This window comes from Hemitrygon akajei, chromosome 3, assembly GCF_048418815.1.
Source record: "Hemitrygon akajei chromosome 3, sHemAka1.3, whole genome shotgun sequence".
Lineage (NCBI taxonomy): Eukaryota > Metazoa > Chordata > Chondrichthyes > Myliobatiformes > Dasyatidae > Hemitrygon > Hemitrygon akajei.
The window spans coordinates 177114520-177128043 of NC_133126.1; the positions used below are offsets into that span (position 1 = coordinate 177114520).

Below are 13524 nucleotides of genomic sequence, written 5' to 3' on the forward strand. Positions count from 1 at the left end.
CCTGTTTGTTGCCAGATTGTACCAGTGAATTTTCCTGAGTCTTTCCAGCATTCATATCTGTACTCTGTCTGTCTGAATATCGACTGTGCCTGTTTCCCAATTCTGGTTTTTGGATATCTCTGGATGTTTTAATCTCTGCCTGAACTTTGACGCTGACTTCGTTCGCACCCTGGGATTTGTTACACAATTAATATCACTGTGTGCACAGTACTGGGTCTGCAATTGGATCCCTGCTCCAGCATCCTGACGCTGTCATTTATTTTGTTAAGCAGCCTCATGCATGGCACCTTGTCAAAAACCTTCTAAAAATCCCGGTAAACAACTACTGACTGTCCTTTGTCTATCCAGTTTATTTCCTTAAAGAATTCCAATAGATTTATCCCCTTTAGGAAATCATGCTGACTTAGGTCTATTTTATCATTTACCTCCGAGTACCCTGAAACCTCATCCTTAATAATGGACTCTAACATCTTTCCAGCTACTGAAGTCAGACTAACTAGCCTATAATTTCCTTTCTTTTGCCTCCCTCCTTTCTGAAAGAACAGAGTGACATTTGGAAATTTCCAATCCTCCCGAATCATTGCAGAATCTAGTGATTCTTCAAAGATCACTACCAAAGCCTCCACAGTCTCTCCAACCGCCTCTTTCAGAACTCTGGCATGTGGTCCACCTGGTCCAAGAGACTTATCCAGCTTCAGTCATTTCAGCTTCCCCAGCGCCTTCTCCTTAGTAATTACAACTACACTCCTTTCTGTCCCCTAACAGTCCTGAATTTCTGGCATCAGCGCTCGTCTTCCCCATTGAAGACCAATGCAAAGTGGTTGTTAGGTTTGTCCACCATTTCTTTGTCCCCCATTACTAGCTCTTCAGTGTCATTTTCCAGTGGCCTGATATCCACTCCTGCCACTCTTTTAAACCAACTAGATATTATTCCATAACAGCAGCAGAGACCTGTGTTCAGCCCTGACAGGTGGCGCCGCCTGTGTGGGGATGGCACATTCTCTCTGTGACAACATGCATTTCCTTCAGATTCTCTGGTTTCTTTGGTAAAGTTTTAAGTTAATAACTCATCAGGGATGATTGATAAGTTCATGGCCTAAGGTAGAAGGAGATGAGTTATCAACTTCAAACTTTCTGCATAATCACTCAAAGAGTTGAACTGCATGTGCATGTAACGAGAGCTGTACAACTCATCTCCTTCTACCTTAGGCCACGAACTTATCAATCACCCCTGCTTGGACACATTCTGGAGGTCCAAGACCCGTATGCTCCATGACCGCTGGACTAAGTGTGTAAATGTAGGAGGGGACTATGTTGAAAAATAAATGTACTAGGTTTTCTAAGATTGACTCCTTCTACCTTAGGCCACGAACTTATCAATCACCCCTCGTAAATGAATTTCTGGGCAATAACATTAAAATGGGATAGTCAGAGGTTGAAGGTACACCAAAGAGATTTGGGTTGTATCTGTGTTCAAGATTAAATATCTCAGTATAATGACCTGAGGACACAATGATCAGATGTAACTAGTTGGATGGAATACTCGTTCATACAACATTTAGCACCAATGTGAAAATACTGTAATCCTTACCAGGAGGACCATGTATTCCTTTTTGTCCTCGTAATCCATTTAAACCGTTTAAACCTGGTGATCCAGACTGACCTAGAGTCAAGAGAACACACACCGTAAATCATACATAAAAATTCTATATGCTCAACATATTAAAATTTTTAAAGCAATGAACATTATACTTTACAGATAGATGGAATACCTGTTTCGACTTGCAGCTGAGAATAATGATGTCTCTGCTGCTTGAGGTGAAATATAATTTAGGTACTTTGATCAGTGAAGTTCAGTTCAGCTTGGCAGTTGCGCTAGACTGGACTGCCAACACAGATGCCTTGTGCAGGAAGGCACAGAGTCGACTGTACTTCCTTAGAAGGTTGGCGTCATTCAATGTCTGCAGTGAGATGCTGAAGATGTTCTATAGGTCAGTTGTTGAGAGCGCCCTCTTCTTTGTGGTGGCGTGTTGGGGAGGAAGCATTAAGAAGAAGGACGCCTCACGTCTTAATAAGCTGATAAGGAAGGCGGGCTCTGTCGTGGGCAAAGTACTGGAGAGTTTAACATCGGTAGCTGAGCGAAGGGCGCTGAGTAGGCTACGGTCAATTATGGAAAACCCTGAACATCCTCTACATAGCACCATCCAGAGACAGAGAAGCAGTTTCAGCGACAGGTTACTGTCGATGCAATGCTCCTCAGACAGGATGAAGAGGTCAATACTCCCCAATGCCATTAGGCTTTACAATTCAACTGCCAGGACCTAAGAACTTTTTTTTAAAGCTATTATTAATGCTTTTTGAGTTAGTGATTTAGATGCATATCATATTATTACTGAGTTAAGTATTGTATGTAATGAGTTTTTGCTACAACAAGTGTATGGGACATTGGAAAAAATGTTGAATTTCCCCATGGGGATGAATAAAGTATCTATCTATCTATCTATCTATCTATCTACTGGATCTGATACGAATACACATTCCACAATTCATGATTGCCCCAACCAGATCACCAGGAAATGGACAGTCATCTCACCACCAACAATATTTGGAGGCACTAAATCATTCAGTATTGGTTGTCATTTATTTACGAAATTGCACTTTTTGAAGTATAAGAGATTCTAATATGACTTATATATTAGTCAAAAATGTATTCCCCAAATACTTTAGCATGAGCAGCTTTCTGTCTCAGTGACAAAAACCATGCTGATACATAATAAGGAGGAGCTGATAGTGTGCACCACCATCCACTCAATGTACTTCCACATCATCATTATGTGCCTTATCATGTGATGTCAGCAATCATGGTCTTACGACCATGATTGTTCTTGTCAAATTTTTCTACAGAAGTGGTGCAGGTGCGCCATTGCCTTCTTCTGGGCAGTGTCTTAACAAGATGGGTGACCCCAGCCATTATCAATACTCTTCAGAGATTGTCTGCCTGGCATCAGCGGTCGCATAACCAGAACTTGTGATATGCACCAGCTGCTCGTACAACCATCCACCACCTGATCCCATGGCTTCACATCACCCTGAGTGGGGGAGAAGGGGAAGGCTAAGCAGGTGCTACACCTTGCCCAAGGGTGACCTGCAGGCTAGCGGAGGGAAGGAGTGCCTTACATCTCCTTTGGTATAGATGTATCTCCACCTCGCCACCCAATTTCTACATCATTGAAGGAAAAATAAATGGTGTTCCAGCTAAGCTGCCAATCACATGTAAAATAGAATGGCATGTTCTGCATGGTTCTGGCCTTAAATAATAACTCAAGGCTACAATAATTACTGAGGCTTATCTGTTGTTATGGCATGCATTGATTATACTGCCATATTTTGAGAATGCTCCTCAGCTTACCTCTGGGTCCTGGAGGACCAGGAGCACACGGAGATCCTCGTGGTCCAGGGATTCCAGGTGGTCCTTGGGGTCCTGGGGCTCCTGAATCTCCTGGAGGTCCTTGATCACCTTAAGAGTACAGTTGTCAAAATGATTACTGATTACACAAATTTTGAATCTTGTTTCTAACTTGAGCAACATCCATGACATAACCCTTCACCTCAGAAACACAGCTACAGTTACAAATCATCCCTCTACATCAGGGAATCCACATTTAGCAGGAGCTGCCAGTCCCCTGAAGGTAATTAATTATTTCTATCAAATGCAGAAATTCTTCTCTTAATGATCTCCATGATGCTGTAGGCTTCCTCTAGGAGTCTGGCTTCTTTCTTTCCATATCTCAAAGAAATGTAGATTGTTTGATTAATTGGCCACTGGCTGAGTGGAAGAGCTTTGGGAAAAAGCTGCAGCTAATGGGAATATATGATGAGAACAAAAACTGGCCTTACTGTGAACAGATGGTTGCTGGGTACTCATTTGCCAGAGGGACATGTTACTATGCTGTTTATGATTCCCCATAAAATGGTTATTTTAATTCATCATATTCCCTTCAAGCATTGTAACCCAATATTACAATGGATAAACAAAAGGATTACTGAAGCCTAGCAGTCTGCGCAATCACTTTACAGCGCAAGCAATCACTGATTGGGGTTCACTCTCCACCATTGTGTGTAAGGAGTTTGCACATTCTCCTTGTGACCACGCAGGTTTCCTCTGGGTGCTCTGGTTTCCTCCCAAATTCCAAAGATGTCCAGTGAGTTGCAGGCATGCTATGTAGGCACTGGAAGTGTGGTAACACTTGTGGGCTGCCCCAGCAAAATCCTCGCCTGTATTGGTCATTGATGCAAAACTATATTCATGCACCCATGCTGAGCTCATCAATTTCATCGACTTTGCCTCTAACTTTCACCCAGCCCTCAAATACACTTGGTCCATCTCGGACACTTCTCTCCCCTTTCTCAATCACTCAGTCTCCATCTCTGGAGATAGACTGTCCACTGACATCTTCTATAAACCCACTGACTCCCATAACTACTTTGATTATACCTCTTCCCACCCTGCCAAATGCAAAAGTTCTATTGCCTATGCCCAGTTCCTCCGTCTCCACTGTGTCTGCTCCAAGGATGAAGCTTTCCGTTCCAGGACATCCCAAATGTCCCCTTTCTTTAAGAATTGTGGTATCCCTTCTGCCCTCATCAATAATGCCCTCACCCACATCTCCTCCATTTCCCGCACTTCGGTCCTCACCCCATCCTCCCGTCACCACAACAGGGACAGTGTCCCCCTTGTCCTCACCTATCACCCCACCAGCCTCCAGATCTAGCATAGTATCCTCCGCAACTTCTGCCACCTTCAACAGGACCCTACCACTAAGGACATCTTTCCCTCTCTACCCTTCTCTGATTTTCACAGGGATCGTTCCCTCCGCGACTGCCTGGTCCACACGTCCCTCCCCACAGATCTCCCACCTGGTACTTATCTCTGTAAGCGTAAGTGCTACACCTGTCCCTACACCTCCTCTCTTACCACCATTCAGGGCCCCAAACAGTCCTTCCAGGTGAGGCAACACTTCACTTGTGAGTCTGTTGGGGTAATCTATTGCATCCGGTGCTCCCGTTGCGGCCTCCTCTACATCAGCGAGACCCGATGCAGATTGGGAGACTGCTTTGTCAAGCACCTCCACTCTGTCCGCCACAACAGACAGGATCTCCCAGTTGCCACTCACTTCAACTCTCCTTCACATTCCCATTTGGATATGTCCATACATGGCCTCCTCTACTGCCATGATGAGGCCAAACTTCGGTTGGAGGAACAACATCTCATATACCGTCTGGGTAGTCTCCAGCCCCTTGGTATGAACATCGAATTCTCCAACTTCCGGTAATTCCCTCCCTCTCCCTTCCCCCATCCCACTTTCACTCTGTCTCCTCTTCTAGCTGCCTATCACCTTTGATGGCTCTGCCTTCTTCTACTACCCATAGTGCTTTCCCCTTAGATTCCTTCTTCACCTCTCCTGCCTATCCCTTCCCTGCCTCCCCTCCCCCACCCCTTGATCTTTCCTCTGATTGGTTTTCCACCCTCCCCCCACCTTCTTTATAGGGCTCCTGCACCCCGCTTCTTTAGTCCTGATGAAGGGTCTCGACCCAAAACGTTGACTGCTCCTTTCAACGGATGCTGCCCAACCTGCTGAGTTCATCCAGCTTGTTTGTACGTCTATATTCATTCTATGTTTTGATGTTTCAATGTACATGTGGCCAATAAAGCTACTCTTGAAGTCCTCACAGAACATTGTGAAAATCATCATGGAATTCTCCCTTCTTCTCTTGTCTTCAGATATGGAGTGGGTGAGTTACAAATATTAATGCTGAGAGCTGATGCTGTTGAGCCATTCACATGTTCAGTGCCTGGGCATCAATGTACGCTTCTTCTGGTGAAAGATCTTCTGTAAGATCCAGCCACTGAATCTGGTACTCTCTTGCTCCCCATGGTGTTAGAGTTCATTGGACATTTCGAGCCACCAAGAACATATTGTTGCCTCTTCTCACTTTACTGCAGGCAATGTCTCTCTCAGAATCTTACTGAGGTACAGTATGTTGGCGTCATTCAATGTCTGTAGTGAGATGCTGAAGATGTTCTATAGGTCAGTTGTGGAGAGCGCCCTCTTCTTTGTGGTGGCGTGTTGGGGAGGAAGCATTAAGAAGAGGGACGCCTCACGTCTTAATAAGCTGGTAAGGAAGGCGGGCTCTGTCGTGGGCAAAGTACTGGAGAGTTTAACATCGGTAGCTGAGCGAAGGGCGCTGAGTAGGCTACGGTCAATTATGGATAACTCTGAACATCCTCTACATAGCACCATCCAGAGACAGAGAAGCAGTTTCAGTGACAGGTTACTATCGATGCAATGCTCCTCAGACAGGATGAAGAGGTCAATACTCCCCAATGCCATTAGGCTTTACAATTCTACCACCAGGACTTAAGAACTTTTTAAAAGCTATTATTAATACTTTTTGAGATGGTGATTTAGATGCATATCATATTTTTTTTACTGAGTTAAGTATTGTATGTAATTAGTTTTGCTACAACAAGTGTATGGGACATTGGAAAAAAAGTTGAATTTCCCCATGGGGATGAATAAAGTATCTATCTATCTATTTTGCAAAAGACGGGCATATATGTATAGCTAAGGTGCCTTTGACTTTTGCACAGTAGTGATGTATTTTTATGCATTGTACTGTACTGTCTCCACAAAAAAAAAATCATGACATATGTGAGTGATGATAAGCCTGATTCTGATATGGGTCTCTGTTGTGGATTGAGAGTGGGAAGGGGGCAGGGAGAGGGGAATCATGGTTGGGAAAAGAGAGAGAGAGAAGCATCAGAAAGACTTCCTGTAATCATCAATAGACCAATTCTTTGGAATCAAATGACCTTGTCCGGTGTCTCAGAGCTGAGTGCCACCACCCCTGTCCCTAGCACTCCATCTCTGCCACCTGTCCCAGACCCTTCCCACAGCACTCCACCCTCGCCATTCCCAACATCCTTTGCTCTCACCAGATTTACAGACTCGGTCTCCACTCCACATTGACAAGTATAGTGCTGTGCAAAACTCTTCGACACCCAATATATATGTATATGTGCCTAAGACATTTGCACAGTACTGTACAGAAGGTATTGAGCTAATGGAATTAATTTCACTGAGAATGGTTAAATACAATTTGATAAAAGTCTGCAGAACTATTGATTTTGAGTGACAATGCAGGGAAAGATTAGTTCCACCAGGTGGATAGGCAGTGGTTCAATTAAAACCGCTTAGTGAAAAGGTGAATGATGTTATAAGAAATAGTTTTGGAGGGAGGGATAGATAGTTTCTGATTAGGGATGTCCTGATTTTTGCTATTGCAATCATTGTGAAATCATCTGCATTTGCTCTTTTTATATTGTGTCAGTAATATCAGGATTCCACATGAAGTTTAACACACAAATTCCAATTATGCACTGGGTGTGGAGTTATCAGTCACCTTCAAGATAATCTAGAAAACAACAGTGAAAAACATTCAGATACGTGCCAAATGTTCTTTGTATAAAGTACCCTTGACTGCAATATTTTGGTGCAAGAGCTGTGTTTGTAATGAAGTGCTCAGTAAACTCTGCCACTAATAAACATATAGGATATAAGAGCAGAATTGGGCCATTCAGCCCATCAAACCTGTCCTGCCAATCAGTCATGGCTGATTTATTTATTTTGCTTAACTTTCATTAAATGCAGTGTGAAACCGATGAAAGCATTTCATTCCAAGCAATGCAAATTAATCTGATTCCATTTTGAAAGTACCACAATGATGCATCCAGTGATAATTTATCTCAATCCATTGATACTAAGTTATGCAACCCAGAGTGTACATTCATCTTCTCTATGCTGTTACGAATGTGCCGCAACTCTGAGGGGCCAAAGGGTACAAAGTCGCCCCCTCCTTTTTGAGAATCGCAAGATCGCTATTAATTCAGGTCTGGGACCCAGGAAATGAGAGAGAGACACGCAGAATCCACAAGGTTTGGAATGTGTCCTGGCCTCAGCGAAACAAAATTGATAACGGCTATTGTCTCTTGGAGATGGAATTGTGTATTGAGTACTGTACTATTCATTGAAGCCCCTCAGGGGACGACCAGAGTGGGCTGGTTGAGGGATTGCATCATCCCAACCTGACTGACATCTGAGACCCCGTGAGTAAGGATAAAAGAGGGTCTGGGGAACAACCCCTTTAGACACACCAGGAGAAACACTGGAAATCCAGTGACAGTGTTTTATAGCGAACGCTGGTGAGGGCTTGTATGCGTACTCCCTTGCCAGGATGGCAGGCTCATCACGGAAGAACGGCTTAGCTAAAGAAGAGGCCACAAGTGAACGGCCACACCAACGAGACTCCGACGGATCGAAATCATAAAAGGAAAAGCCGGCAAGTTTTTCTCCCAAATCTCTCTCTCTCTCCAACCATTGCAACCCAGCGGTCCCCAAAGGCTGCAGCCTGCATGAACTGAGTGAACTTTATATTTCCATCGGACAATACATTATCCCCTAGACAATGATAGAGCTTATTTCTTATTGATTATTATTATACCCACACTTTTAGATTTAGTATTGACGACGTATATTATCTGTATATTTGCATTGATATTATTTTTGTGTGTTTTTACTAATAAATACTGTTAAAAATAGTAACATCAGACTTCAATGGACCTCTCTATCTTCGCTGGTAAGTGACCCAGTTACGGGGTTCGTAACAATGCATTCTGGTTCTACCTCACACTGTTGTATCTTTTCTATGCGAATTGTAATTCTTCAGAGACATATTTCTCATTAACTTGGCAATACAGCCCAGAGTAGGCCCTTTTGGCACTTTGTGACACACCACTCCAGCAACCCCGATTTAAATCTAACCAAATTACGGGACAATTTACAATGACCAATTAACCTGCTTTGGACTTCGGACTGTGGGATGAAACTGGAGCATGCAGGGGAAACCCACACATTCCATGGGGAAGAAGTACAGACTCCTTACAGATGACACAGGAACTGAACTCTGACGCTTGAACTGTAATAGCATTGCGCCAGCGCTATGCGACTGTGGTGCCTAATTAAATGGATTTTGAAATAACAATTTTGTTATTTTTCCATTTATTTCCAGTTCTCACTTTTACCTTCCAATTTTTCGAACTAAAAATAACGCTTCCTCCTTCCTGGCTTGTTGCTTTTGAGAATTCTCCAATATAATAAGATTGTCAGCAATTTTGATGGCATCAATATTTCTCAAGGACAGGGACCCACTTGAATTGAAGCAAGAAATGTCAAAGTCCACTGCACAGAGCTCACTCACTTGCTGATTGTGGATGGCGTTCTTCCATGGTCACAGGGAGCAATCTAACTTTATGACTCACTGCAAAATTCAAAGCATGCTTTAAGGGAAGCATATTTGCAGTCTGGGAGGTGGCAGGGTGAGACAATACAAGAAGAAAGTAGCAGAGTGGAATTAGATCTTGTTCTTGCAACAGTCCACATAACGAGCCACCAGGCAATAAACTTCTTTGATTCTCCCCCCAAGTTCTTCTTGCAACTTCTACACTTGATCCTACCATACACCTGACATGCTGATGATAAACTGTTAGTGGGTCAGCTGTTTATTTCAAATAGCTACCTGGGAAACCAGGAACCCCTGTAGCTCCATGTACTCCTTTTGAACCAGGTGTTCCTGGCCTTCCAATTGGACCACATGGGCCAGGATCCCCAGGGACCCCGTCAGGACCTGCAAAAGAGAAATAAAACCATTACAAAGGTGTACCCTGGCAGCGCGATAGCATGGCAGATAATGTAATACTACTACAGTGTCAGTGACCGACAGGGGTTCAATTCCCACTGCTGCCTGTAAGGAGTTTCTATGTTCTCCCCATGAACACAGGGGTTTCCTCCAGATTTTCTGGTTTCCTCCCATGTTCCAAAGTCATGTGGTTAGTGTTAGTAAGTTGTGGGCATGCTGGGTTCACACCAGAGGCACGGTGAGAGTTTGGGCTGCTTTGTACAATTGTCGCTGATTTGATGCAAACGATGTATTTCTCTGTATATTTCGATGTAAATGTGACAAATAAGGCTATTTTTTTCATTTTTAAAACATTTATATATACCAACTTAAAACTTAATTGCGTAGGTAGATATTTTTTGTTTACATTACTGTTCAAAATAGACGTATGGTAGAAGAAGGTGTATACATATCAAGAGCATAAAACATGAAAAACAGATAAAATAAAACAAATGCTGGGATTAAAAATTAGCCTGACATTATACTAATAGTACTAAGGTACTTTTGTATTAAACTTTAAAGAGCATATCACAGAAACAAGCTTTTTAGTGGCTTTATAGTGTAGATGTAGAGTTGATGTTCCTCTGACTGGGTGTTTATAACCATAGTCATTGTCTCAAAATTCAAGGCAGAGTTGCAGGACTATTTCTTCCCCAGAATATAATGAATCTTAGCTTACTCCGAGTATGTCCGAGTATATTCAAAATGGGCATGAGTTGGTATTTTTGCTATGGCAGTGGACATTCTGACTGGTTGCATCACGGCCTGGTATGAAGCCTCCAATGCAGAGAATCAAGAGAGGCTGCAGAAGGTACAGATTCAGCCAGCTCCATCACGGCTACAACCCTCCTCACCATCGAGAGCTGATGCCTCAAAGAGGCAGCATCCATCATTAAGGACCCTCACCATCTGGGACATGCCCTTCTCTCGTTACTACCATCAGGGAGGAGGTACAGGAGCCTGAAGACATACATTCAGTGAATAGCTTCTTCCCATCTGCCACCAGATATCTGAACGACCAATAAACACTACATCATTCTTTATTTTTGTACTAGTTTGATTATTTTGTAACTTATAGTAATTTTTGTGTTCCATTGTACTGCTGCCACAGAACATCCAGTTCCACAACATGTATCACAAATAATAGATCCAATTCTGAACCTAGACATTTCCCGGTGTAGCGTCTTGGCCCAAAACACTGGCTGTTTACTCTTTTCCATAGATGCTGCCTGGCCTGCTGAATTCCTCCAGCATTTTGTATGTGTGTGTACATTGATATTGGGTGGGCAGAAAATGATCCAGTCCTGTCCTCCCCCTTGAAATGTATAGGGCAGAGTAATCAGGCAGTTGGATTCCTCCCCAAATTCCCCTTAAGGCTGGCATCCTTCTTTAAACACCCCCACCATCCAGGACGTGCCATCTTCACTTTACTACCATCGAGGAGGAGACCCACACTCAAACTTTTAGGAACAGCTTCTTCCCCAGTTACCATCAGGTTTCTGAACACAAGAACACTATTTGTCTTGAGCATAAGTTACTTTTGAAACTTTTAGTAATTTTGCTCTCTACTGCTGCCACAAAACAACAAATTCCATGACATATACAAGCAATAATAAACCTGATTCTGATTCAAGATCGATCATGGTTGAATAGCAGACCAAGGGCCCAAATGGCCTTCTTCTGCGTCCATCTCTTCTGATCTTATACTCCAAGATGCATGGGGCTTGCTAAAGTGAAATTCAAATGACAGGCAAAAGCATTTCCAACATTTAATTAATAAATTCTGTAAATATGGTAAATGCAACATAAAAATAATGCTTTGTACATTACAAAACTGTGATTTCTATTATAGCTTCTTCTGCACTGAAATAAATGTTGTAAAGTTAGATATCAGAATCAGAATCAAGTTTAATATCACTGGTATATGTCATGACTTTTTTCTTTTGTAGCAGCAGTACACTTCACAATTTTAATAAGTAGTGCAAAAAAGGGAAAAAAGTGAGGAAGTGTAGGTGGACTCATTCATTGCCCATTCAGAAATTTGATGGTGGAGGGTCAGAAACTGTTCCTGAAACATAAGAGTGTGTGTCTTCAAGCTCATAGCCTCTTATATTAATTAAATACCCTGTGTGAATCATTAGTGAAATGAATCTGCCTCCCTTCTACCCTGATGAAGGGTGTTGGTCCAAAATGTCCACTCTGTTCCTCCCCATAGATGCTGCCTGACATGCTGGGTTCCTCCAGCATTTTTTTGTGTTTTACTCTGGATTTCCAGCATCTGCAGAATCTCTGGTGTTTATGATTCACTGCCTACCTTTTATATAGTTTAAAATGTGAGTTATTTTCTGAACTCATTAGTCTTGTGGAGAACACCTTGCATTCCGTGACAAGAATAACCCAATTATCTGAAGGTTCTAAGACAATAAGGCATCAAGCCATGTTTCAGTATGTCTATATACTACTTTCACAAGGGCCTCAGGATTACAATGGGCAGTAGAACTAATGCTCAGATAGAGCTGAGATCAGAACAAAGAACTCTTGAACATAAGGCCATAAGACATAGGAGCAGAATCAGGCGTCTGGCACATCGAGTCTGCTCTGCCATTCAATCATGGCTGAGTCTTTTTTCTCCTCCTTCTCAACCCCATTCCCCAGCCTTCTCCCGTAACTGATGCCATGTCCAATCAAAAACCTATCAATCTCTGCCTTAAATACACTCAGCAACCTGGCCTCCACAGCTGCATGTGGCAACAAATTCCACAAATTCACTTCCCTTTGGCTAAAGAAATATCTCTGCCTCTCTGTTTTGAAAGGATGTCCCTCTATCCTGAGGCTGTGTCCTCTTGTCCGAGACTCTCCTTATGAACCTCCTCTGGACCCTCTCCAATGCCAGCACATCTTTTCTAAGATGAGGATCCCAAAACAGTTCACAATACTCAAGGTGAGGTCTCACCAGTGCCTTATAAAGTCTCAGCATCACATCCTTGCTCTTGTATTCTAGACCTCTTGAAATGAATGCTAAAATAGCATTTGCCTTCCTCATCACCAACTCAGCCTGCAAATTAACCTTTAGAGTGTTCAGCACAAAGACTCCCAAGTCCCTTTGCATCTCAGATTTTTGGATTCTCGCCTCATTTAGAAAATAGTCTGCACATTTATTTCTACTACAAAAGTGCACGACCATGCATTTTCCAACACTGTATTTCATTTGCCAGTTTCTTGCCCATTCTCCTAATCTAAGTCCTTGTGCATCCTACGTGTTTCCTCAACACTACCTGCCCATCCATCAACCTTCGTATCATCTGCAAACTTGGCAACGAAGCCATCTATTCCATCATCTAAATCATTTATACACAGAATAAAAAGAAGTGGTCCCAAAACCAACTCCTTCAGAACACCACTAGTCACTGGCAGCCAACCAGGAAAGGATCCTTTTATTCCCACTCGCTGCCCCCTACCAATCAGCAAATGCTGAAACCATGTAAGTAACTTTCCTATAATACCATGGGCTCTAACTTGGTAAGCAGCCTCATGTGTGGCACTTTGTCAAAGGCTTTTTGAAAGTCCAAATATACCACATCCTCTGCATCCTCTTTATCTATCCTATGTGTAATCGCCTCAAATAATTCCAACAGGTTCATCAGGCAGGATTTTCTCTGAAGGAAACCATGCTGACTTTGTACTATCTTGTCCTGTGTCACCAAGTACTCCATCACCTCAATTTACTCC

The 13524-nt window shown here is 42.8% G+C and overlaps 1 protein-coding gene across 1 annotated transcript in view; it reads right to left on the reverse strand.

Annotated features, from left to right (window-relative positions):
- Positions 1–13524, reverse strand: part of LOC140724601 (uncharacterized) — a 284720-nt gene that overhangs the window by 54816 nt on the left and 216380 nt on the right. Inside the window, exons 37-39 of the mRNA XM_073039025.1 lie at positions 9637–9744; positions 3410–3517; positions 1592–1663 (exon numbers count right to left, since the gene is read on the reverse strand). Coding sequence (XP_072895126.1) covers positions 1592–1663; positions 3410–3517; positions 9637–9744 — 288 coding nt within the window. The remainder of the gene's footprint in view (positions 1–1591; positions 1664–3409; positions 3518–9636; positions 9745–13524) is intronic.